Source organism: Lagopus leucura, unplaced genomic scaffold (genome assembly GCF_019238085.1).
Source record: "Lagopus leucura isolate 7727_CA_CO unplaced genomic scaffold, USGS_WTPT01 Super-Scaffold_100017, whole genome shotgun sequence".
NCBI lineage: Eukaryota > Metazoa > Chordata > Aves > Galliformes > Phasianidae > Lagopus > Lagopus leucura.
In genome coordinates, this window is record NW_024962271.1 from 11,592,810 (window position 1) to 11,616,840 (window position 24,031).

General features: G+C 42.4%; 1 protein-coding gene and 1 long non-coding RNA gene across 2 annotated transcripts in view; both read right to left on the reverse strand.

Annotated features, from left to right (window-relative positions):
* Window positions 1-16,070, reverse strand: part of LOC122183308 — a 196,852-nt gene extending 180,782 nt beyond the window's left edge. Inside the window, exon 1 of the long non-coding RNA XR_006180212.1 lies at window positions 15,903-16,070. This is a non-coding gene — a long non-coding RNA (uncharacterized LOC122183308). The remainder of the gene's footprint in view (window positions 1-15,902) is intronic.
* Window positions 16,071-18,953: 2,883 nt separating this feature from the next.
* Window positions 18,954-24,031, reverse strand: part of SALL1 (spalt like transcription factor 1) — a 14,840-nt gene continuing 9,762 nt past the window's right edge. Inside the window, exons 2-3 of the mRNA XM_042877176.1 lie at window positions 21,753-24,031; window positions 18,954-20,703 (exon numbers count right to left, since the gene is read on the reverse strand). The exon at window positions 21,753-24,031 is cut by the window's right edge and continues 1,131 nt beyond it. Of these exons, the coding sequence (XP_042733110.1) occupies window positions 20,263-20,703; window positions 21,753-24,031 (2,720 nt within the window). The 3' untranslated portion in view covers window positions 18,954-20,262. The remainder of the gene's footprint in view (window positions 20,704-21,752) is intronic.

Genomic DNA, 24,031 nt, shown 5'->3' on the forward strand with positions numbered 1-24,031 from the left:
AGCCTGTGACAAGCTGCTTCCTGAGAAATGTTTCTTAGTCAAATAGCAGCAATCATTAAATATATGAGGGTCAGTCAATTTAATCTGCTCTTTTTATATGGATTGGTTCAGCAAAGTAACAGAAGAGACAATTAATGCCTCCATAGCTTTTCACGCCATGACAGAAGCCCATCATTTTTAAAACAAATACTTGAATGATGATTTTCCTCACTACTGCATGCAGCCATAATCATTTTAACAACTAGCAGCACCAATAAGAACTGACTATATTATGAGTCACAATTAGACATTCCAGAAAATCATTAGTAGAGTATATACTATCTTTTAAGCAAGCAAATCCTTAAGTATTTAAATATGAGATGTAAGCTCCCATACTTCCTAAGATGAAATCACGGTCCTGGAAAGGCCACACCCCTCTGTGCCACTTCTCAGTTTATTATACAACCAGGCACACATTTAGGGATGTAACGCTGGCATCAATGGAACAAACAATGTTTGAATGAAACGTGGCTACCATTCAGGAGCAAAATCATAGAAAAAAAATTTAGGGCAGGAAGCAAAAGAACTCTCACACACCATAGAAAACTTCTATTGATTAAAAAAAGTGAGCTGTTTGTAAAGATAATATCTTATTAAATGCTGTAGTAAAGAACTACACGCAGCTAACGGAATATTCATTTAACACTTCTACTTAGAAATTCAGAGCACTGGTCTACAATGAAATAATTAAATGAAACCCTACAAGAATTTCTAATAGATAAACTATAACTAGAATTTAGCCAAGATGCCATGGTAACTCTCCAGCTCCTGGTAGGAAGAGTTGCAAGCCCTTTTAAGGCTGGCCATAAGGCAGCAGCCAACCTTTCGAGGCTACCAGAGATCATCCAGCAGCAGAGAATCTGATCCAGGATCTGTGCAGGCTGCAAATGCAATGTTAATGGATTTTCCAGGGTCCTGAAGTAGCAGTTTGCACTGGACACAGCACTTCCACGCACAGACCTTTCATAGCACCACACTTTTCTCAGGTGTTCCCCTCTTGGCCCTTTCTGACAGTTGTTTGACAGATGATACAAATTGCCTGACACACATTTTAGAGTCAGATATTTAAGAAAACGAATTACAGCTGACATCTTTTGTGTAATGCTTTGTGACACAGATAGTTAAGGAGAGTGACACAGTTGGAAAATAATGTAGGCTGAAAGCTTTTGGAATGGCTCAGGATCCAAGGTGACTTTGTGCTGAATTCCATTACTTTTATAATTGTTTCTGATACAATTTCTGGGTGAGATACAAAGCCCAAAGCTTCCATTGACTTCTCTGTCTTTTTTATCAAGTCCTAGTGAGACAGCTATTCCAACTGAAGCATAATCAGTAAATCTTATACAGAATTAGATCTCACAATTAGCCTTTCAAACTTCACTCCTTGCACTTTGGTCATTGAGAGTAAATTTTGTTTTGTAAAAAACAAAACCTTTTTGTTTTTAAAGAGAAAAGCACTTGTTTTTTGAGCCAGAGAGGAAAAGACATTGCAAGCATTCCAGCCTCATCTCGTACACTCATGAAGAATTCTTAGCATGCTGAGCCAAAGATAATTCCTGTTCTTTTCCTTAGTTTGTTCAATAGCGAAGCAAGACAAGAGAAGAAAACAAGTGTGTGCCCTGATGTTATTCAGGTTGGCAGCAACTGACCTCATGCTGTTATTCTGGAAGCATTCTACTGCTAGCTGTATATTGCCCCAAAGACATCGGTCAACTCAACGGCTGAGCGTTGTTCTCTAACTTCAGTTTTGTAGGGAAAGCAAAAGCAAAGAACTGCAACAACAAAACACTAAAAACCCAACCACCAAACCAACACAAAAACAACAACAACAACAAAAAAAACAACAGAAAGCTAACTACCAAAACTAAATCAACCTCAAGCCCATATGGAGATAAGCTAAGTTGTATGTATAAACTCACTATCATCATTTCATCTCAAAACTCTTTGAGACGAAATGTGCCTTCACGTGAGCATAATGCTGCAGAGAAAATAGGCTATAGGTAGAAGTCATACAACATACTATCAGACATATTCTACAATATCTTAACAGTATATCGATGCACAAACACCGCTGACACTCAGGACACATCTTTTCATCAGTTAAAATTGCTTATGAATTGTGAATGAAAATATGAAAGTTACACAACTCACTCCTATAAAGACCAGGTTCCAAGAGCTCACACAGAGAAATGATAATGCTGTGTCTGTTTATTGTGCAATGGGAATTGGTGTACAAAGTCTGGATCTTAGCATGCATCTAAAGAATCTGAAAAAAAATTTAACTTGAAGTATTTGGATTTGCTATTCCAGTTCTGGAACACGGTTATCTTAAAATAAGCATACAACATTATCTTACATGGGAAGGAGTAGCAAAACGTGGCATTGCATTTCCATGCAACGACTCAGTAAATCTGTCCCTACTTAAGTTTCAGTGGCCACCAACAGTGTGAAGTATTGCTCAGTGGGAGAAAATAAGACAAATCCAGTCCAGAGTAATCCACCCATTTTAATTAAAAAATAAGAATGGAATTAAAGGTTGCTTTAGGCAATAATGATGAAGTTGAATTAGCATAGATAGAGGAAATCTTCCATTTAATGTTCTAGAACGATCGCATTTTAACATGTTTATTGCATTTATAATTCCTAAACATTTTTAAATTCTGTCAGATTATAATAAACACAAAGAACAAAGTTTCATCTCTGATCACTAGAACAGCCTTGGGATTCTTGTGTTTAGTTGCACAAGCTGTTCTTTGTCTTGGCGTAGAGACTTAAACCAGCCTGCAGACTAACTCAAACACCACCCAGTGGAAAATGGGAGCTACTGCATTACAGCAGCAGCTTCGCCTACACCACCTTATCTTTGTGGGAAAAGTAAAGCATTTCAGAAGACCAGACAGGAAGGCAGCTTTCTCTCAGCTGAAGAGAAAATAGCTAAAGCAGGCAGTTGATACTGGGATGCAAAACTAGATAGAAGAAATAACAAAAGCCAGCAATTACAGCTGCCATTTTACAACAGACTTCAAAAATAAGTGACTTTCAGCAGCTTGAGCTAATGAATCAGTCTCTTCAATGACTGAATCAAAATGGCTTCTGTGTATCAGTTATGATTCCTGCACTGATCAGGACATCATAACTTAAAAGTATGCACCACGTAATTCACGTGCCCTTTGCACTGCAGACCTCAGAGAACAGTAGTCAGCACCACCTCACCTGCCACCAAACATAACCCCAACCAGGGCAGTACAACCTACGCTCACTGAAAGAAGAGATTAAATAGGCACAACAGAGAAGGAAGGAAGCATACATAACTGCACTGCTAAGAAACAGAAAACTTGTTGATTTCTTTCTAGACAAACACTGCTCTTTGCATCATGTGGAGAAAGCGTTCCTAGAAGTTATGTCATTGACTGTCCTATTGTAATGTAGCCAAACAAGAGACATTGTTCTTTTCCTCCTCCTTCCTGTGCTATCTCAAAGAGCCTTGTACTGCTAACAGATATTCATAAGGCACTTCACGAATCTATAACTTCATTTCATGGCTGTATTCTATACAAAGTTTTAAAAAAAAAAATACAAATCAATTTATACACCTGGACCTTCAATTTTTCCTGATTTTAATCCAGTTTCCAGAATACTCACATAATTTTCTTCTATATGTTTAGCATTGCTTTTGTCTGTATACTTTGTCATAGAAAAAAATTTGGTTAGATGCAATATCTGAGGATCATTAAGTCCAACCACCTGCTTGCATCAAGTCATCCAAAGCATACACTCACACTTCAGTAAGGATACAAAATTTTACATTTACTGTGTTTTGTACAAGTAACTGCAATTCCCTTCCCAGGAAGTAACTATCAGAAGCTTACATGCATGGAAAACCAAAGCATAGAATTCGTGCTTCTCTGTTTATCCACCTGAGAGTCCTCTAAAGTTCAGAAAAAATGATCACTAAGACAGGTAGCTTGTGAGTAATTTCAGTTGAAACAGAACGTATGCTTACTTCCCGCTCGGCAATTTGATGCCAATTAACAAAAATCTTCCATATTTCTGCATAAAGCCAGGAATTTACTGCAGGTCTGAATGCAATCAATGCCATGGATGCCCTCCATTTAAAACCATAATATTCTCATAACTGCTTATATAAATTGACCTATTGTTTTTGTTTTTTTTTCTCCATGCGGTAAAAGAAACTGTAGGAAGATGCAGCCCTTGGCAAATGGTGAGAGGAGAGGAAAGAGCAGTGACTAATTTGAGAAATAGAGTTATACCTCAGCGATACTTGACAGCGCCCAGCTTCTTCATTTCGCCAGCCTCAAAATGGATGAGTAATAGATAAACACACTATCAAAACGAATGGCAACAAAGTAATCAGTCACACCATCAACAACAATAAACAATATACCAGTCAGCTATACTGAAGTTAAATATTCCATTGAAACAAATACGTACATCTAACAGCTGGTAAGTCATACTGTTGGCAGCTTTATGAAGAAAACATTGCATTGTTTATATTTTGAGCTGATTTTTAACTCTTCAGCAATATAATTTTTTAATGGGAAGAGATTGTACAAAGCTTATTCAGTTTCAAAACAGCATGCTGTCTTTACACGGATAATGTAGTTTTCTGTGCTGCTAGAAGTTACCTACAAGCATTTACGTTGTATTCTACTTTACTCAGCCACTCTCATGCTTCTAGAATCCATTAAGTATACTTTTCAACTAAACATGTTAAAATCTTACTCAGTGCGATTGATGATCTGAATATAAATGAGTCCTCCATGGTATAAATGGTCTAATTACATAGGATTTTTTTTGTCTATTTTGCATGGACAAAGCATACACTTAGTTTAGTAGTCTAAATGATCTCTTCCTTCTTCAACAAATTTTGTGAGAACTTGTCAAAGAAGCTGAATGAAATTGCCCAAATACAAATGTAAGATGCTGAGAAACATTGGTGGCTCATGAGTTCATACTTTACTGAACACCCTGGAGCTGGGATGCATGAGCAAAGCAAGCTGTATCGTAAGAATAACATGTCAGAGATCTTTGTCCCAACATTCGAGCTCCTCTGTAGATCAGGACTCACATATGCATTAACTGCATATTCTTTATTGATTGATGTGATAGTTTTTAAAGTCTGATTTTCAGACGGAATTTTACAGCCACATTCAACTCAAAGTAAGCTTTACTTCAGATATAAGATGAAAGTAAAACTGTCACTCCAGACAAATTTTTTAGGCTGATTTGATTTTCAGAAGAAACAAAGTTACAACTGCTCCATAAAGAATGAAATGTTAAATCTAACATATCAGGAATCATGAGCAGCTTGTGAACTAGCTTCTTAGACCAGCTTTAGACTGCAATTTTTTTTTCAGATGGGACTAGTTAAGAGATGTGCTTGTCTGTGACATAAAAATATTCTAGATGCATTTCAACTAGAGCTTTCATGTACAGCAAATATTCAGTTAACAGTAAAAGGTAATAAAGAGTAGAAGTTTTATAACTTGCAACCATCTGTGTAGGTTGGATCTCTTAAATCACACGCTAGACCAGCACTGTGAGATGTGAGGCTCTTTCTGTCATAAATCCAAGCAAGTCATCTCATTGCCAGGCTTTCTGGTGGTTCCCACATTCATCTGTGGAAACAGCTGGAGGCTAGAATTTTTAAACTTCTATTTACACTTTACGTATCAATGCTGTAAATAAGATGTGAGGAAATGGGTGGCAAGTAGATACTGATAGCATACTCCTTCCGTTGCTATCTGATGTTAAAGATCATGAGTCAAGGTTTTTACCTTCATTGTTTCTATGAAATTTTGGCTATATTGTGGCACAATACAACAGGTGCTATATCCCAAGTTTCACACATATGTATGTACTTATCTACACTGTGAGTGTAACAAGAAGGAGGGAGCTAGCATTAGCCTATTTCACTCACCTACAGAAGCAGCCCAATTACATTCATAATTGTAGCAGGGAACCAGGTGTCACAGCCTGTAAGGCACGGCTCTTCCTTCGCTTACATCTGGTTTACAGCAGCATGAATAAAAAGGGAACTAGAAGCCTAGACTCACTTCTCAGCTCTATCACCAAGCCACTGCTGCATTTGGGCAAATTACTTAACTAATCCTTACTTCAATCCCTTACTTTGTTAAAGAGGTAAAATGATATTTGTCCACTCAGCAGGGCACTGCTGTTATCTAACACCTACATCTAGACAATATTTTGAGAGCCCTCGATAAATGGTGCTATTGAAAGAAAAAGCAGTGTCCTCCCACCCCCTTCTGACTTAAGCAGAGAGCCAAAGCACAGGGCACTCTCTTTCCATTAGCAGAAATTGATGATAAAGTCAGCTCCTTCTTGGAGACAAACAAAATCCTGCATCCCCAAAACGTAATGAGAATTAAGCGGCTGGAGATGATTTCTTTTCACTTAATGTTTTCTACTCTCAGCATTTAACTCCAAAAGCTCCAGTACTTCTCTAACGTGAATGTTGCCAGCGCGCATGTGGGTCTGGCAGATGCTTTTTTACTGCTTATTCTTTCTCCTTTCAAACTGTTTTTGCTGCTCCTCAGTTGTGCTGAAGCAATACTCAATAAAGCCTCTGTCTGCAACTGCCTGCGAGGCCTCGTGTGCCTTTGTCCAGCTGGAGGCCCACAGCACCCTACCTGCTTCAATAAAGGGCCTTAACGGCTTCTCACAAACTTACTAAAATGCAGGACAACGTCAAAAGGCTCAGCTTCAACCTACAGCAGTATCACCATCAATACAATGGCTAACAATGGCAAGCATTTCCTGGCTGTTCATAAGCCTAATCTCAAGGCACCATACTATGCAAAACAGATTCATGCAACGATTTCCTTTCTTAAATACCATAGAAGTGGCAGCCATCCTGCCTGAAAATAAGTTGTTAGCAGTCATTTTCAATTCCCGTTATTCCTCTTTCATACATGTGCCATATGTTCTCAGAAGCTCCCATCCTAAGATGTCAGCAGCACAGTAAAGTCACTTCTGCATATTGCTTTGTACAGCTGAAATTAATGCAGGTTTTGGGGCACAGTTCCTGCTTGAGGTATTAACTAGCACAGCAGCATCTGCTTCTACAGCTCTTGCAGCATAAGCATGCTCTGACAAGCGTGTCTTCATCCTCCCACAGTAAGACCTCTGTTCTGGCAGCATATTTCATGCATTACCTGGCTGCCTGGAGTTGGAGAAGTGAAGTGATATTTTCATGGTACCAAAAGTAATGCAAGTATTCCTGTAGTATTTTTCCTGAATATCTCTTGTTGTGGGGCTGAGTATTTTCTGAGTTGTGGGGCTTTTTGCTCACTTCATTTTACTTTAGTTTCATTTCACAATGCAACGTACTACAAATCCTAACTCAGAAAAAAACATCTTACATAGCATTCAGATGGAATAGTGCTCTTCCACAACAAGAGACAACATTACTCAATTCCTATTTAAACACCAGCACTTTATGGCATTGTTGATGGGTAGATTTTTAGTGACTTGTAAATGAGATTTTATTAAGTATGGAAATAGACAAATATGGAAACATTTCTTATGTTTTAGATCTCAAAGCCATCACTTTTCAGCAGGTGTGCCCTCCTGGGCAGCTGCTCAAGATTAGTAAATTGCAAGTGCAGGATTATTTTATTTTTTTAAATACGGCTAAAGAATAAAATCTTCAGTCTGGAAAGTTGGAGTCAAACCGCCACAATGAGCACCTGTTGAGAAAGACCATTATTTGGGCTTGGGTTCTGGGTGAAAAGATCACTGTGAATTAATTTTGATTGCTTCACAAAACTCTGCATAACAAATGGTCTCTGACAGGGATATCAGGGGACTTCCATTTGAAGGGGAGGAAAAAAAAGATTTTGTTTCTAGGAAGGTAACATAATCTCTGCAGTGACATTAAAACACCAGTGGCTGCACTTGGCAGAACCTCTTCTGAAACAGATTGTATTTGCTTAGGTTACCAGGTATTATGCTTTGGGAAAGGAAAGTGAAACAATCGATATCAGAATCTTATCTAAAAGATTAGCTTAAAAAGAATATGGTCAGAGATCCATGAATCCTGAATTGTTAAGGCAGTTCTTTGCTCACGGGTTTATTAAAAGCCCCATTTCTATGAGTTCTGGATGGCTATAAGTACTGCCAAGATGAAAAGGGAGAAGAGGATAAATCAAACAAAAGTTTCTGCAGTCAACTAAATACAGCAGCTTTCCAGCATGAGTTAATTCTGACAGCAAGTTACAGTAACACAAAGGATAATGTAACATCTGGCAAATATTTCTCTTTTAGTATAGAAGTTATTGAATATGAAGTTCTTCTCTCTCTGGAATGAGGTTTCAACCTGAAATACACAACAGTGCTACCTGTCTGTCACTCCCTGATTAAATGGAAGGCCAAGCTTACCATCTGTTTGTGCAAATGAAAAGCAATATTCCACCAACTACTCTGCATGACCACTTTACTTAAGCGTTTTCTGCAAAGCGATTTCTAGTTTAGCCAGGCTTATTTTTAGAAGAAGAATAAGCTAAAAGCATCGTGATTTCTGCTGATAATCATGATCCAGTTGACTTTATGCTTGATTTGTCAACACTGAGCAATTAATATTGCATGAATTACTACATCTACGATTCACTCATAATTGACTGTAAAAGCTACATGCATATGAAGACAATTAAGTGCTCATATCAATGTTTCCCTTTTTATTGTGCTTCTTTTTAAGGCTGCCTCAGTTATGTCATCATCTGGGTATTAATTGCATCTACACAAAGATTGTGATATTTGGACTCATACAGGTACAGAAGGCTTCTGTCTACACCTGACAAAATCATTGCAGCCATACTGAAGTCACAGCACGGCCACACATTGTTAAATAAAAGTAACCAAAAGTCTAGAGAAATCAATCCTGCACTTTGTTCACTTCTGATACAGGTAGGAGTGGCTCTAACATTAGATTACAACCAGCATCTAACCTTCTCAACTCTTGCAGCATGTTCATTTTTCACGACAGGGCACAGCAGCCACCTGAAAAACAGAAGACTGGAAATGCTGTGTTCTACTTGCTCTGGGAACCAGACTGATATGGTACCAATCCCAGAACAGAAACATTAGGAGACACCAACCCATAGGGTTCTGGCGTAAAGGACACAAACAAACTGATCTGTGTGGACAAGCAAGCAGGCTCTGTACTGTTCAAGCAAATGTCAGCTCCGTGTACCTGTGTGTGCCTTGGATGACACTGCTGTCCTACAGCTGTCAGGTTCAGCATCTGCCTCCCAGAACTGACCCAGAAAGGGACGCACACGAGAGGAGCTGACTGCACAAAGACAGTGCCCAGCATGAATCATTTCCCTTTTGGAGGACAAAACACAAGTTTAAGTTTTTCCTGCAACTTTCATCAAGCCTCAGCTACCCTGAATTTCTTGAAGTTATCGCATGCCTCACATCAAGCAATATGTTCACTCTCACCAATTCCAAACTTCCTTTAATATAATACAAGAAGCAAAGGGTAAGAATGGAAGAAAAATATCCTGAAGATGTTGCTACAGTTTTATTTAGAGATATACATATATATATATAGATATACACACACACACGATGACTCTAATGATGATTCTACACAACACATTCAAAAAGCACAGATTCCACTGGAGAAACACAAGTAGAGGGAAACATGTAACACATTCTGGTTGTTTCCCCCCCCCCCCCCTCACATCTCCAAAATAAACTACAAATCTCCTATGTTGAAAAGTTCTTCCTTAAGTTAATAAAATCTGTCACTTTCCATAATGGTTGATTTGAAGAAAGTCCACAGGTGCAGCATTCTGTTGTTCACAGCTTGGCAAGTCATGGCTTATAATAAAAAGCCCTGTGTTATGGTCCTCCTTCCCCATCAATTCACATCAAGTATTATTAGAATCATCTGCCACCTCAGTGGTGCTTCCTCTGTGCTCAAACTGCAGAAGCAACAATGACATTTTACAGCTCTGCAGGTGCTGCTGTGTGTGGTCACGAACACAGAAGCGTGGCCTGCTATTGTTCCCCAGCAGCACTTTGATCTCTGGCACAAAAAGCCGCATAGCTGGCTGCCCCATTCATTTTGGGCTGGGTTTATATGGGGAAGAGGAAAAAAGAGGTGACAAGAGATGGGCAATCCATAATATTTATTTCAACAAACGCTTCAAATCTTTTTAAACATCATAAGAGCATGGCTCATTAAACTACAACAGCCTCGAAATTGTGTTATAAAACCACAAAACAAAAAAATCAATACTTCTACTGGGAAAGAGGTAATGAAATATATTGAGTCGGCTGAAAAGCGGTTTGTATGAATCATAATATTATTATGCACGCACCACTTCCACTCCCAATACTTAAAGTTAACAAACGTTTTCTTCCCCATCACTTAAACAGGTGCTACAAGGTCGTATTTATCAAAGTTATTTTCCAGAGTCAGTCCTTCTGCTATAAATAATGCTGGGATATAGGGGCTTAGTAAAGGGAGGGCAACTCAATGCGTATCTGCTACCTGAGCTTCAGCTGCTGTATTATTTCACAGCCTGATCAATACTCTGTTCCATGAGAGCAGAGGAAAACGCCACAACATCACCCTGATGAGTCACTGTAGGTTTATTACTGAGCCAGAAGGACATAGAATTTCTGATGCTAGTGAAGACTAATTTTGATAGCACCATTTGACCGCTATTAAATAGTTTAGCTCTGTTTCAAGTCCTTGCAATACCTTGGCCAGTTTTTTCAGTGGTGTCAGATAAATGCTTCTGGAATTAACACTCCCTCTGCTACCAAAAAAACAAACAAAAAACCTCTCAAAAATATTTTGATTTGGAATTTCTTCTGCTTTACTTCAAGCCAGGGTTATTGCTCTTCAGGTGAATCTATAGAAATGGCATTTAAAAAAAAAAAATGAACACAGACACTGTAAGGTAAGCAAACAGACAGAGGCACTCGTGGAGCAGCCCAAATGCTGGGTTTTCACAGGTGAAAAGCAGGTTTCTGCTCAGGACCCACACTGCAATTTTGCACTGAACAGAACCCAGGAAGAAATGGACACCAGTCTGCCTACACTTCCTCTCAGACAGGAACAGGGAAAGACTTCTTTCTCAATGTATTTCCCAAGAGAATCAACCCTGAGCACTTAAAAAAAAAAAAAAAAAAAAAAAAAAAGAGCGCAGAATCAAGACAACATTAAATAATAACAAAATAAGACTCCAACAAAGGCTCAGCAGCCACTTGCAGCCAACATTCTCTCACTCTCCCCAGAAATGCAAACCCTGATCTGCCAGCATTGCCCATCCCTGCCAATCTCCTTTCGGAGTATAATCCATATAATTCCGGAGATAAGAAAAGCTTCCCATACCAAAATTCATCCATTTAAAAGGACAGGGCTGAACCCACATGAGTCTTTAGAGGAATAAAGAAAGCCATATATAAAAAAAAAACTGATGGAGTAACTTTTAAGACTTGGTCAGAAGCTGCACACGTCAAGAGAGTAACACAGGGTAACTTTACGTCTCTTCACCTCTCATTTGCTGAAGACAATCAAAATGAGATCAACTCCTGGTTTACGACAAAGTCACCAGAGACAATTCCAGTCACCACTGCTATAGTCAAAAACTTCTCTGCACAACCCTTGTTGCTCCATGAGCCCTGTGAGCACATGAACCCACTGGCACTGGACTTCAGCCACTCCAGAGTCCCACAGCAGAGCAGTCATCTCAGCCATCCGTATGTGCTGCCATCTTGGGCTACTTATGGTGACACTGGAGAGAGTCAAAATGGCCAACACTTAACAGGAGAGGGAGAAAGGGTGCTACAGCTGTTAGCTATTGATACTTCATCCTAAATTTATTTTTACTTTATTATTTTCTATAAATACTCATGTCTTTCATCAGCTCTACTGCTGCTAGAGCCTTTTCCAGAAACTGTCAGTGTTATATGGAAACTTAACCCCTAACAGAGAAAAAGAAATCAAGAAAGAAACTAGGAGGCAGTGGAAGAAGAAACATTGAAAATTACTAATTCTGAAGAAAGAGAAATATGTCACATCACCATAGGACTGCTACTTCAAAGTCTTCCTACAGGTGCTGGCTGCCCTGGTTCTGAGCTTAGCAGTGCCAGGCTCCCCACTCACACACATAGTCTACTCACCTAACTGACTAATTGCTTTCCTTTTCCTAGCTGCTTTTTTGTTTGATGGGTACTAACACACAGAAGTATGTTAGTGTGTCAGCTGGGAACTGCCCACTGTCATCAGGGGGTGGGGAGGAATACTGCCCCAACTATTCATTTCTGTTTTTACTGCTGCCAATGTCTAACTTTCCAAAAGAAGAAAGCCCTCCAAAACTAGCAATATATGAAATCAGGACTTTGGGTTTTAGTTGACAATTACTACAGACTCTTGAAGAAGTGAAAATCATTCCTCTCTTTCTAAGTCATTACGTGGAAAAGTTCTGAACACATACATAATGCGATGACTTATATCATACACAGCCAAAGTTTCAAAACACAGTTATGCTTTCAAAAGCAAAAATCACCACTGCCACATAGGGTTACAAAAAGCAAACTGATCAAACCGAAAAGAAAAAAAAATAAAAAAATCCATCGGATAAAAAAATAATGCTTTTCTTCAGCCATTACTCCTAGTGCTCAATGGTAGACATTGCTATGAGCTGCATGTCAAGAAATAGCTCCACTGCTCTGCTTGCTGCTAGCAATTTCATATAGTGCATGCAGATACATATTCTATGGGACAAAACAGAGACCATCACATAACGTTAGAGACTTGCAGCAAAACCAACAGCTGCAGAGGAGCCCAGTTGTCTCACTGCTCATGCCAGCCTCAAAGCAACCAGGAGGACAGAGGCTACAGGACTGAGCCTGAATTGCCATGCTATACAGCACATAGCATTTTATTTCTGACCAGATATGACATTTCCAATTCCACATGCTTAGTTTTACCAAATATTTCATTTCTATTACAAGAGAGTATCCACATGGCACATCAGTAATATAGCTTCCAAATAGCTTCCACGCTACAAATTCAAAATAAATGAAAATGAAAGGTAAGAAATTATTGCTAGAACTGTTTTACGGAGCATATAAAGAGATTAAAGCACTTGGACCAGGGCAATGAACACACAGAAAACGTAGTTTTCATTTACTGATTCAGACACCACACTTCAACCACAAGGGGAACTTCACATAAGGCTTCAAGGCTCCAAACCATGCCATATTGAAGTGTAGTTAAGTTCCATTTGACAGCATTAACAATAAGGAACTGCGTGCATCAGTACATGGAGAGTGGTGGAAGGAGAAAAAAAGTTATCTGTTCAAATAACACCAACATATTAAATTAAATTTCAGTGCTGCAGTCAACTTTTCATTTTCACTAATGGCTTTTAAGAAAACCAGGCATTTTTCCCCTCAGTCCATTTTTACCTTTTCCCTCCATTTGACAAATATTGATTTTCATTTCCTCCAAGTTTAAGTGCACTGAATACTATTGCGACTGTTTTGTTTGCTTTTTTGTTTGTGCCTCAGCTTTATTGAGGATGCCAGCATGAATGCATTGAGCTTTGGAAAGAGAGAATTGGTTTAATAACGTCTTCAAATCCAGGAGAGAACACAGAAGCAGACACTACTGTTTTGTATAGGTCAAGCAAGAAAAGTGACTGTAAGCAACTACATAACATCCATAAGGAGATGACAGAAGTAATGGTCTGGGTGTTTTAAGCTGTTCTACTATCTTGTGTCACAACAGAAGTGTTCTTTCTCTACTACAGCGCAATGTTAGACATACTGTCTTAAATGGCCTTCGGTGGCACTTTAAGCTGAGCCTGTTCCATATGCAGTCCTTCAGGAGGGTAACACCTCCTGCAGTTCTGTCTCAAACAAGCCGCAGAATTATAAGTTGCCTTCTTTGAACTCAGTGGTGTTGGCTCTGCCTCGTTTCATAAGATCTCCTCAAGCTTTGTGAGCCTTCCTGGCATGTCTTGGATATCTTCTACCTTGGACACGATGACCTTAGAATCATTTAGGCCAGGAAAGGTCTTAGTCTTAAAAGCCAGATACACCTTTAGCGCAACTGTCTGTGCAGAGCCCACTCTGTTAAAGCCAAAACATTCTGAACTGACTTCAGAAGGAGATTCAATCCATTTACGTGCACCAGAGGTATAGGCTGATAGGAAGGGATCCCCACAACCAAGCCAACTATCACAGCCAGCCTCATTTCCCCCAGCAGCTCTGACAACTTGCCAAGAGGAGTCAGTATTCATTCCAGGCAACTGAAACATAGAAAACCTTTGCAGACTGTCTCTCTGTAATTCGCTATTAGCTGAATACTCTAACCAACAGAAAGATAGGAGCTTGCATGAGACACATTTAGTAACAAAGATGTGAACAGCAGTTAAGGGGATAATCATGATACAAATGTTAACTTCCCTACCTATTGAATGGCATTTTAAAATCCCATTGAAAGGAAAGCAACTTAGAATTATTCACAGCTAAAGAAAGTTCAGTATCAGAACGGGTATTGGTTTGATAAATGTCTTGACATTAGTCATCTGGATAGTCTTAAGGGCTCAGCTTCCTACTGTATTCTCCAGCAAGCAAAGAAAATAAAGTGATGACCAGCGAGGCTACATTTATGACATTGTACCAAACCACTGCACGTTTCTCTTTCCATATTCAGTTTCAAATACTGCTTGTGTTGAACCACCTGATGCCAGGTGCTGCAGGGCTTCTGCTACACCCATCTGACATTGTGATGCTGCATTTTTAAGACCTTTAAATAATAAAAATAGACCTTTGCACTTTAGCATTGCCCTGATCAAGAGAACTGTCTGTACAGATGATGTGAATGCCTGCAAACACAGAGAGACTTCTTACTTAGAGGAAATGACACCAGAAGTTTCAGGGCCAAATGTTCCAGTAAGGATGTTCCTTATTTGCACTCACGACCCAGTCTGACACAAGTATGGACATGTCTTCAGTAGCTATCTAACCAGAAGCAAACTGCTTTGCAAAAGTTACAGTAACTTCCAGAAGTTAAGAAAAGCCTGCAGTTCAGCTTTGATCAGTCAGCTGCTGCAAAAAGGAAGATGTCATGGCTTTGTTACTCCCAAACCCTCCAGCAGGTGGGTGAGAACACTCACAGGTGTTCTACACAGAGCCACCTGCCTGCAAGCCTTCAGTCCCGTACACCCTACAGGCTTTCTACAGAATGACTTCTACATCTCAGTTTTCACCAGCTCCCTCAAAGCTAAATGGATCTGATCATCAAAGATTTCCCTCCTGTTTTCTCCTTTAGTGCTGTAGCAACTGGACAGATCAATACAATGGGAAAGGCATTACAACAGAGCCACGAAGAGGGAAGAGCCAACACAATAAAGGAAATGAAGACGATTGCTCACCCGTATCTGAAGATTGCAGGCTCATAGGGGAAAGCTTCACCAAGAAGGGATCTCCAACCTGAGATCCTCCCCCCAGTGGCAGCCAGCCCTTAAATGAGGCCTAAGAGGTGCAGCCAGGTTCCACCCCTCTGGTCACACAGCTGAATTGCCTTCACCTGTGCTCCCAGGGCTGACTGGATCCTTTCCCCAGGTGCTCAATCAGTGGGTCAGGCCATGACTCAACAGTTATGTACAAGAACTCGTCCTTATTCCCATGACACTGAGTGACTTTGCCTCTTAAAGATTTAGGCTGTGGATTCAAAAACAAATCTCTAAAGAAAAACAGAAGATAGAAGAGACTTGTAGTAGGACTAAGCTGTAGTATGATTCGAGACTGAAACTTGCTTTTGATCACTGCCATGCTTACACCTCACTTACCTGTGACATACTCGGGTCTCTGCACGTCATTCAGGAACTCTGAGTGTCTCACACCTTCAGAACAAGCAGATCCTCCCAAGCAGCAATCACTACGTGCTGGCTATTTTCTAGGCATCCTCTAGGCCACTGCCAGTAGTGACAGGACTGGCTCAGCTACTCTTATATTAACTATAGCCTGGATGTAAAAAACAGAAATACAAAATCAGGAGAGAGAACATAGGCATAGCTATCTGTAACCCTTTGCTAGGGAAGTTGCACTTTCTCCAGTTATTTCTGATCTTCTCCATAGATAATTCCAAACTTCTATTCCTCCTTAACATTTTGCCTAGGAAAAAGTATTTATACAAGAGATTGTATTGTATGTGAAATCTTTAAGTCATTATATTTCAGCTCAGCAGCTAAAAGACATATTGCTTCTGGCTTGTGTAAACAACCATACCCATTTATTTGCAAAACATTATTTTAACTTCTGTCAATTCATATTCATGAGGGAAGGAAGCCAGATAGAAAACGATCCTTTGATTTTAAATAAATAAATGGAGAAGTACTGCAGCCTGGCAGGGAGCAAAAAAAAAAAAGGGAGGGGGAGGGCGGAGGCAAAGGGAACTTCAGTCGCGCTTTCACATGCTAAATAACAGCAGCCTCCTGCATAGGTGCAACCCGGTAGCTTGTGGCTTCGGGGACTCCCAAAAGCACATATATGCCCTCACCAACCACAGTCCAGCACAGGAGGCAACGCGGAAATCCATCCCCCTTTTCCCCGACAAAAAGCCTTTGGGACTTGGCTGTCATCTGCACGTGGAATAAGCCGGGCAGTCCCGCTCGCACCTCTCCGCCGCCCCTGCGGAGCAGCGCGCTGCCTCCTCTCTCCATCCCCCACCACCTTTCATCCCTCCTGCTCTGCGCGAGCGGGGCTGCGCCGTCAGGCACGGCGTGCGGCTGCCGGCCGGCGCTACGCGGAGCTTTGGGAGCGCCGGGCTCCAGGCGCTGCTGCCCCGCGGTGCTGCGCGCTCCGCCGCCCGCCCGCCCTTCCTGCACGGGGAGGTTCAGCGCGCTGCCAGCCCGGTGTTTATTAAATAAATCGCTGCTGAGTGAAGAAAGCGACTCGTTAAGGGAATGAGCTGAGCGATCTTTGGAGCTTGAAAAAAGAGGGGGGAGGAGGGGGAAAGAGGGGGGGAAAGAAAGAGAAACCGCCGCGCTTAATTTTAATGGATCATAAAATTGCCATGAGCGTGAAGGAGGAGAAGGAAAAAGAGGAGGAAAAATTTGTTGCTAATGAGAAAAATGCGGCCGCACAAACAAAACCGTTAAGAAAGAAGCAAAATGTCCTATTCCTGAACAAGGATTAATGCAGTGTCTGTGAATAGGAAATCCTGCGCCGGGTGAGCGCCGTGGGCACCTCTGTTTGCTTGCCAGCCGCCGCCCCGGGGACGGCCGGCTCCCCCCGGTGCCCACGGCCCGGTGTCAGGTAACGGGACGTCGAACTGCCGCCTTTCCTGGGCAAATTACACGCGCACGTCCCCCCCCAGCCCCCGCTGCTGGCAGCAGGCGCTCCGCCCGACGGGGTGGGGAAGAGCTCCGCCTGCACGCCGCTCGGCCCCGGCTTCGGGGCGGGGAGTGCGGCGGCTCCGCCCGGAGTTGCGGGGGGAGGGAAAAGCCTCGCAAGGCCCGGGGATGGATAGCAGCGTCTGCCGGGCGGGACGCGTCCGGTCCCTTTCTCACCGCCGAGCACCCATCCCCGCGGCCGGAACGCAAAGGAGCGGCCCCGCCCCGCCGCGTACCATCGCGGCGATCGATCTGCGCGGAGGAAAGGGGCGTCCCGGGGCGGCTCCACGGACAAACGCCGCCGAAAGGCGGGGAGAAAAAAGCCCCCGTTCCCATCGCACCTCACCTGCGGCGCGGTTGCGGAGCCCCCGAGGCGGCCGCAGCGCCGCGTCCCCTCCGCTCGGCGGTGCGAGGTTCCCTCAGCCGCTCCCGCCAGGCACGCGCCCAACCGACGGCCGTCCTCGCGCCGCGCGGCCTCGAAGGGAAACCGCTCGCGTTTGCTTCTGCAAAACGGCCGCGGGGCGCTCCGCCTCAGCGGGAGCGGAGAACCGGAACGCCGCGCGGCCCCGACCGCCCCACCGCCTGCAGCGCTGCTGCCGAGCTGGGCTCGGCGCGGAGCGGGGTTGGCGCTTCGCTGACGCGGCCGTGGAAGCCTGTTCGATTTAGCTTTGTACGAGAGCAAAAGGTGGCTCGACGTTCCTGACTGTTCGCATCGAGAAGCCGCACGCGCACCGCGGAACCGTCGCGGTCAAACAGGAGAGCGTTCTAAAGATAGCGAGTCCGGAGGTGTTCAGACTACAGCGTTATACTTTACTGAGCGTTCATAATCATATTAACGGCAAAACTCCTCGGGAAGTTTTTCTCCCTCCCCGGCTTTTCAGCCAAGCCCTCTGCAGCGCCCGATTCGATGGGGAGCGCGAGAGACCGATATGCGGGAGAGCAGAACGGCCCTTGAGCCCACAGCAAAGAAACTCAAGAGCAAATACCTGCGTGCTGCAGTTGAGAACAAAATATACGTGCGTAAGCAACTGGTCGCTCCTGGTTGGCTGGTTTGTTTGCACCATCCGTAATTTGAAGGCAGCCAAACTAATTTATTTGCCGTGAGTGATAACATTAGGGAGATCACAGCCCTCGGGTCGGAGCGCTGGGCTCAGCTCCGTGTCCCCACGCTCCCGCTGAGGTCGGCGGTCACTGCAGGAGCAGAAGGGAAGCCAAATCACGTGCGAGGCCAAAGCAATTCTTTTTGTCTTTACAGTCAAGTTATAGGCTCCATATAACATACGGAGGTTTGCAAGTGGACATCTTAACACAGAGCAGCGTAAGCGTGCCACAAACATAGACTCTCATAGAATAAAATTAATATCAAATATAAAGCATCTGAACCAAATCAAGCCTTAAATGTGATAAGTACTTCCTTCAAAGGAAACTTCCCCAGGCTCAATTAGGTTTTTGCTAGCAGCATTATATATATATATAAAGAAAAGAAAAATGCCAAAATATCTACAATTTGATGAGAAGGCTACTTGATTAATTAAGGAGAAAGTCCCCACTATTAGGGAGTATGAAAAATATACCAGCAATTAATATGCAGCACATATGTATATCCATACTTACAAATATAAACACACACGTACAACCTGGACAGTTCGTGTTAACCGAGGGAAAGGCTAAGTAATACATTCAAAATGATTACCAAATACAGGTACACTTTAAAAACACAGAGACAGCAATTTTTATCTGTTGCAAAAATGTATTTGATTACTCGAGTAAAATTACAGTATCTCTGCTGTTAGTAAGTATTAAATGTTAAAGAAACTGGACCTCTTTTTTCCTTTCAACTTTCCGAGAAAGTGCATGTAACAGTCCAAGGTTCCCCCTGCCCCCATACCTAATACAAAATAAACAGACACTATACTTGTTCCCTTAGTCAAGGAGTAGGGCTTGGTCTTGTAAGGAACGTATATACATTTTAATGAAAGTGATGTCTTATTGTATATACAGGAGCATCTACAGTTGTCCACGAGAGTTGTTCAAGATGCTATACTTAGCAGCATTGTGAAAGTCCAGCACATCTTCTATAATGGATATACCTACAAGGCAAAATGTTACGTCTCAGTTTCAACTACCAAAACAACACTTCAGTATCTCCTCTAATAATCTGCGTGCTTATTACTGTACAGAAATGTATTAACATTTAAGACGACTCAAGTAAAAAGCACAATACAAATAACAGTTCAAAACGGAAAATGTTAAACCTACAAAAATTAAAGCAGTTTTAATTTTATAATAAAAATCAAAAACTGAGCTGTGTAAAGGACCCACACTGTTCAGTCTATATCCTTTCAGTCCTTTTCTTAATTCTGTTTGGAAAAATTAAACAATGTGTTTTGCTGATAAAATTTCCAGCAGGATCAAAGTGTACATTTATATACAGACTTTTATTAGAGATCTAATGCATCACTGAGGCATTGCATCAATACCAGAGTTCATGTTAAACTGGGTATAGAAAATAAGTTAATGCCAGAATAAGATCACCTAGCAGAACAGACTCGCAACTGCCATAAATGTTACAGCAACTTTACAGCACTCTAGTCGATTAGTATTTAGTTCAAAATACAGGAGACCAAAGTTAATGCTTGCATTTGTTTGCAAAGCAAGGTTATATCGCTAATAAATAAGCTCTCTTAGAACTCTAGAAGTAGAACATGGTACAAAAAAAAAAAAAAAAAGAAAGTCTCTGTAATGTTGTAGCTTGCAGTTTGAAAAAAGCAACCCTAGGTTGCACTATTTGCAGGAATGTTACGTATAGTTTTTACTAATTCGTTACAATTTCTTTGTTGTCTTCCACGAAACGCGTAAAGCGGAAGTTTGTCCCGTTCTCATTGCTTGCCATTTTCTCCAGACCAGCTAGAGGTGCGTTGGGTTCCGAACTCGGGAGCTTCTCCAGGCTGCCCGTCAGGCCGCTGATGGGCGAGCTGCCCCCGTTGCCCAGGCCCCCCGGCGGCGGAGGGATGCCGCCGTTCTGGATGACGGAGATCTCGTTGGTCTTCATGGCCAAGCCATTGGAGAGCGCTGCTGCGTACTGGTTCCAGAAGCTGGACGGGTCTCCGTTCCCTGACCGCGCAGCCAAATCCTTCTGGAACATTTCCGGGAACTTCACAGGATTGCCTCCTAGGAACGTCATGGGGCCATCGACGGAAAGTCGTCTGCCTCGCCTTGCGGGAGTGCTGTTCCACATGTGAGTGCCCATGTGAACCTGGAAAGAGAGAAAGAAGAAAGAAAGAAACAAAGAGTAGCAGTTGGCAAACTTATTTTCATCCCAGTGAAGGTAGCAGTTCACAAACATGTCCAGTCTTGTTACATAATAAAGCAGTAAAGGCAGCGGATGCAGGGCACCATTTCCCGTCTGGAGTAATAAACAAGCTTCTTCTGGATCAGCCCAGCACCATCACCCAGCATACCCTGTCTTCCTCCTGAACAGTACGTTACTTCTTACTTTCTTTAAATTATTACATGTATTTAGCTTATAATGACTTTGTGTTACTCCATCAATCGCAGATAGCTGCTTTTGGGGCTAGAATTGCTATGTCCACTTTCATTGCAGTGGTAAGTATTGTATTTGACACCCCTTTCCCTATAAACATCCTTTTCAGACAGGCAAAAAGTATCCTTTGCTGATTGCTCATCGGAGAGCTTCGTGTATAGACAGAATGGTCTGAAAGTAATTATTCATCTCACATTACTGGCAGCAACCTCTAGAGAAATACTCTGTCAACAGAAAAATGTACACAGTAAAGTGCTCAACTGGTGTTCTAAAACTTAAGTATATTTGCTTTTCCAAACACATATCAGTAGGAAATGTTAGTTATATAATCAATTAAAGTAATGCCCATTAGTTCTAGAATTATGTTAATAGTTTTTTTAAACAACCATCATTTTACACGATAGCTACGAAAAAGCAACACATTCGAGAGCCTTTTGCATTCTTACTGAAAGCATTTCTCTATTTAGTAGTACTGCCTACCAACATATGGCTGTTCTCTTTCACACTCTACATAGATGGTCTTTGCTAGTAGGTGAACTTTAATTACGCATCAAAAACAGATCACGCTTCGGACCTGCTGCCAATGCAAGCACTCAACAAGAGCCCACCTAGTACTATCACTCCGCTTATCATACCACAGATAGCCACAGGTACTGCTGCCTGCAGCATTAATCACCGTGAACACTGGAAACAAACAAACCAACCAAAACCAACACAGCGAGGACAAAATGAAACCTAAGAACAGCAAGAGGAAAAAGTACCTTCAGATTGCCTTTTGTTGTGAATGCTCTTCCACATATAGTGCAGGCAAAAGGTTTCTCACCAGTGTGCGTCCTTTCGTGGATCTGCAGAGCGCTGGAGGAGGAAAACGTTTTCCCACACGTGTTGCAGTAGTGCTGTTTGGGGGTTCTTCTGGGGAGAGCAGGCAGCAGGACAGGGGACGTGGCAGAGGACAGCGGCCCCGAAGCAGCCAGAGCAGAGGGTGTTTCTTTGCCGTCCTGAGGGGAGCTGTGCACGAAGCCGTTAACCTCCGTCTTTATGAGCGATGACAGTGAATTAGCAGGCATAACCGAAGAGTTCGGATTAGGACCGATACTGGAATTGGGCTCAAAAAGTTGTGATGGTAGATCTCGCATTTGATGTGTCAACATATGTTGCTTCAAATTACCCTTTGTGGAAAAGCCACGATTGCAAACTGTGCAAATAAATGGTCTCTCTTTGGTATGACTTCTGTAATGAATGTCCAAGGCACTCTGACAAGCGAATGTTTTGCCACAAATGTCACATGCGGTGTTTTTAAATTTACCTCTATCTCTGAAAGGAAAGAGCATACTCAGAGACTCTTCTTTAATCATTTTATCAGTGTTACTAGATGTCAAGTCCAAAGCACCACTGTTTGCAGGGGTTGGAGACAAACCATTGGCAAACTCACTTGGTAAAGCTCTTACTGGTTTCTCTTCGATACTTGGTGACTTGTGGTAATCATTAGTGCTGTTGGATGGGGACAAGGCCTGCATGGAAGAGGTAGACTCCGAGACAGCAGGGCTTCCAGCACTTTGGCTTTCCATGTCACCACCAACAGACGACGAATCGTTAGTCAAAACATCCCCTTCCACTGACCCATTTTCTACTGACTTCAAGCTTGCCTGAAGTTGTTCCGCAAGTCCTGCATTGATCATCTTCATCTGATTCTCCAAAGCAGCAATACTTGACATTTCCAGGGGCAGAGGGGAAGAAGACAAGCTGTCTTGTGATGCATCTGCAGATTTCGGAGTATCTGGCACACTGCTGTCAGGACAGTCTTCCATGTTCTCATCTGAGAAGTTGTCTAAATCATCAAAATTCTTATCATCAAAAGATCCTGTATCAGATTCCATTGACTCGGGATAGTTTTCGGTGACCGGGGTGTTTGGGATCTGCCCTCCCATGTGCATCCGGATGTGCTGCTGAAGCACAACGGCATTGGTGAATTTCTTCTGGCAGATCGGGCATGAATGTTGTACTCTCAGGGGGGGCATGGCACGGTGGACGCTGTAATGAGTCTTTAAGTTGCCTTTAGTAGTGAAAGCGCGTCCACAGATTTTACATTTAAATGGCCGCTCACCGGTATGGGTGCGATAATGCATTTTCAGTGCGCTCTGGCAACTGAGAACTCGGTGGCAAATGATACACTCGTTGGGATCGGTTGCCTTTTTGTCGATGTTTTCTACCAGTTGCTGCAGTTTTGACGTTTCAGACGCTGGCGTCGAATCCAACAGTCCTCCAAATGGAAACTTTGCCTTGAATTGCTCTGACATTAGAGGCATCAGTGGATTTGTAAAAGTGGCGATGCTGCCAGAGCCTGAGTCTGCTGCCGGTGAACTTACAGAGCTGCTCATGTTAGCAACGGAGTTTGAATTTTGAGGGTTTTCTTCCATTTTGCCGTTTGAGGTAGGCAAAGCACCAGCCTCTACCTCATCAGAAAGTCCATTGGAAATTTTTGATGTGGGGTCAGCGGTTCCCGAGTCACTCTTGACAGAGCAGGGAGGGCTGGCAGAGGGATGGCTAATGGGAATCGGCTGAGGCTCCTCAGTTTTGATGAATGGGGTCAAGCTTGGTATCGTTGGCGGGAGTGGCAGCCCCACAGAAGTGGTGAGCGTGGAGAGGACTGGTTTGCTGTCCAGCCAGCTGGTGACAGGCTTCTCTGGCGGTATAGACATCCCATAAGGAATACCCGTGCTTGTAGGAATATTGTCCAAATGCTCTGGCACTGGGTATGGATTCATCTGAATGTGAGGGTATTTTTCTTTATGCCGCTGAAAGTGGACTTTTAAATTTCCCTTTGTGGAGAACCTGTTTCCACATATGTTGCATTTAAATGGCCTCTCGCCAGTGTGAGAACGTAAATGAATCTGCAAGGCACTGTCACTCCCAAACACTTTAGCACAGAACCTGCATTTATGCTTAAAGAACGCCTCGTCTGAATTACTTTTTGCTTCAAAAGCAGTTACATTTGGTGGCTTGCTTTTTCTTTGCTGTGCCAAGGCAGTCAAGGAGTTTA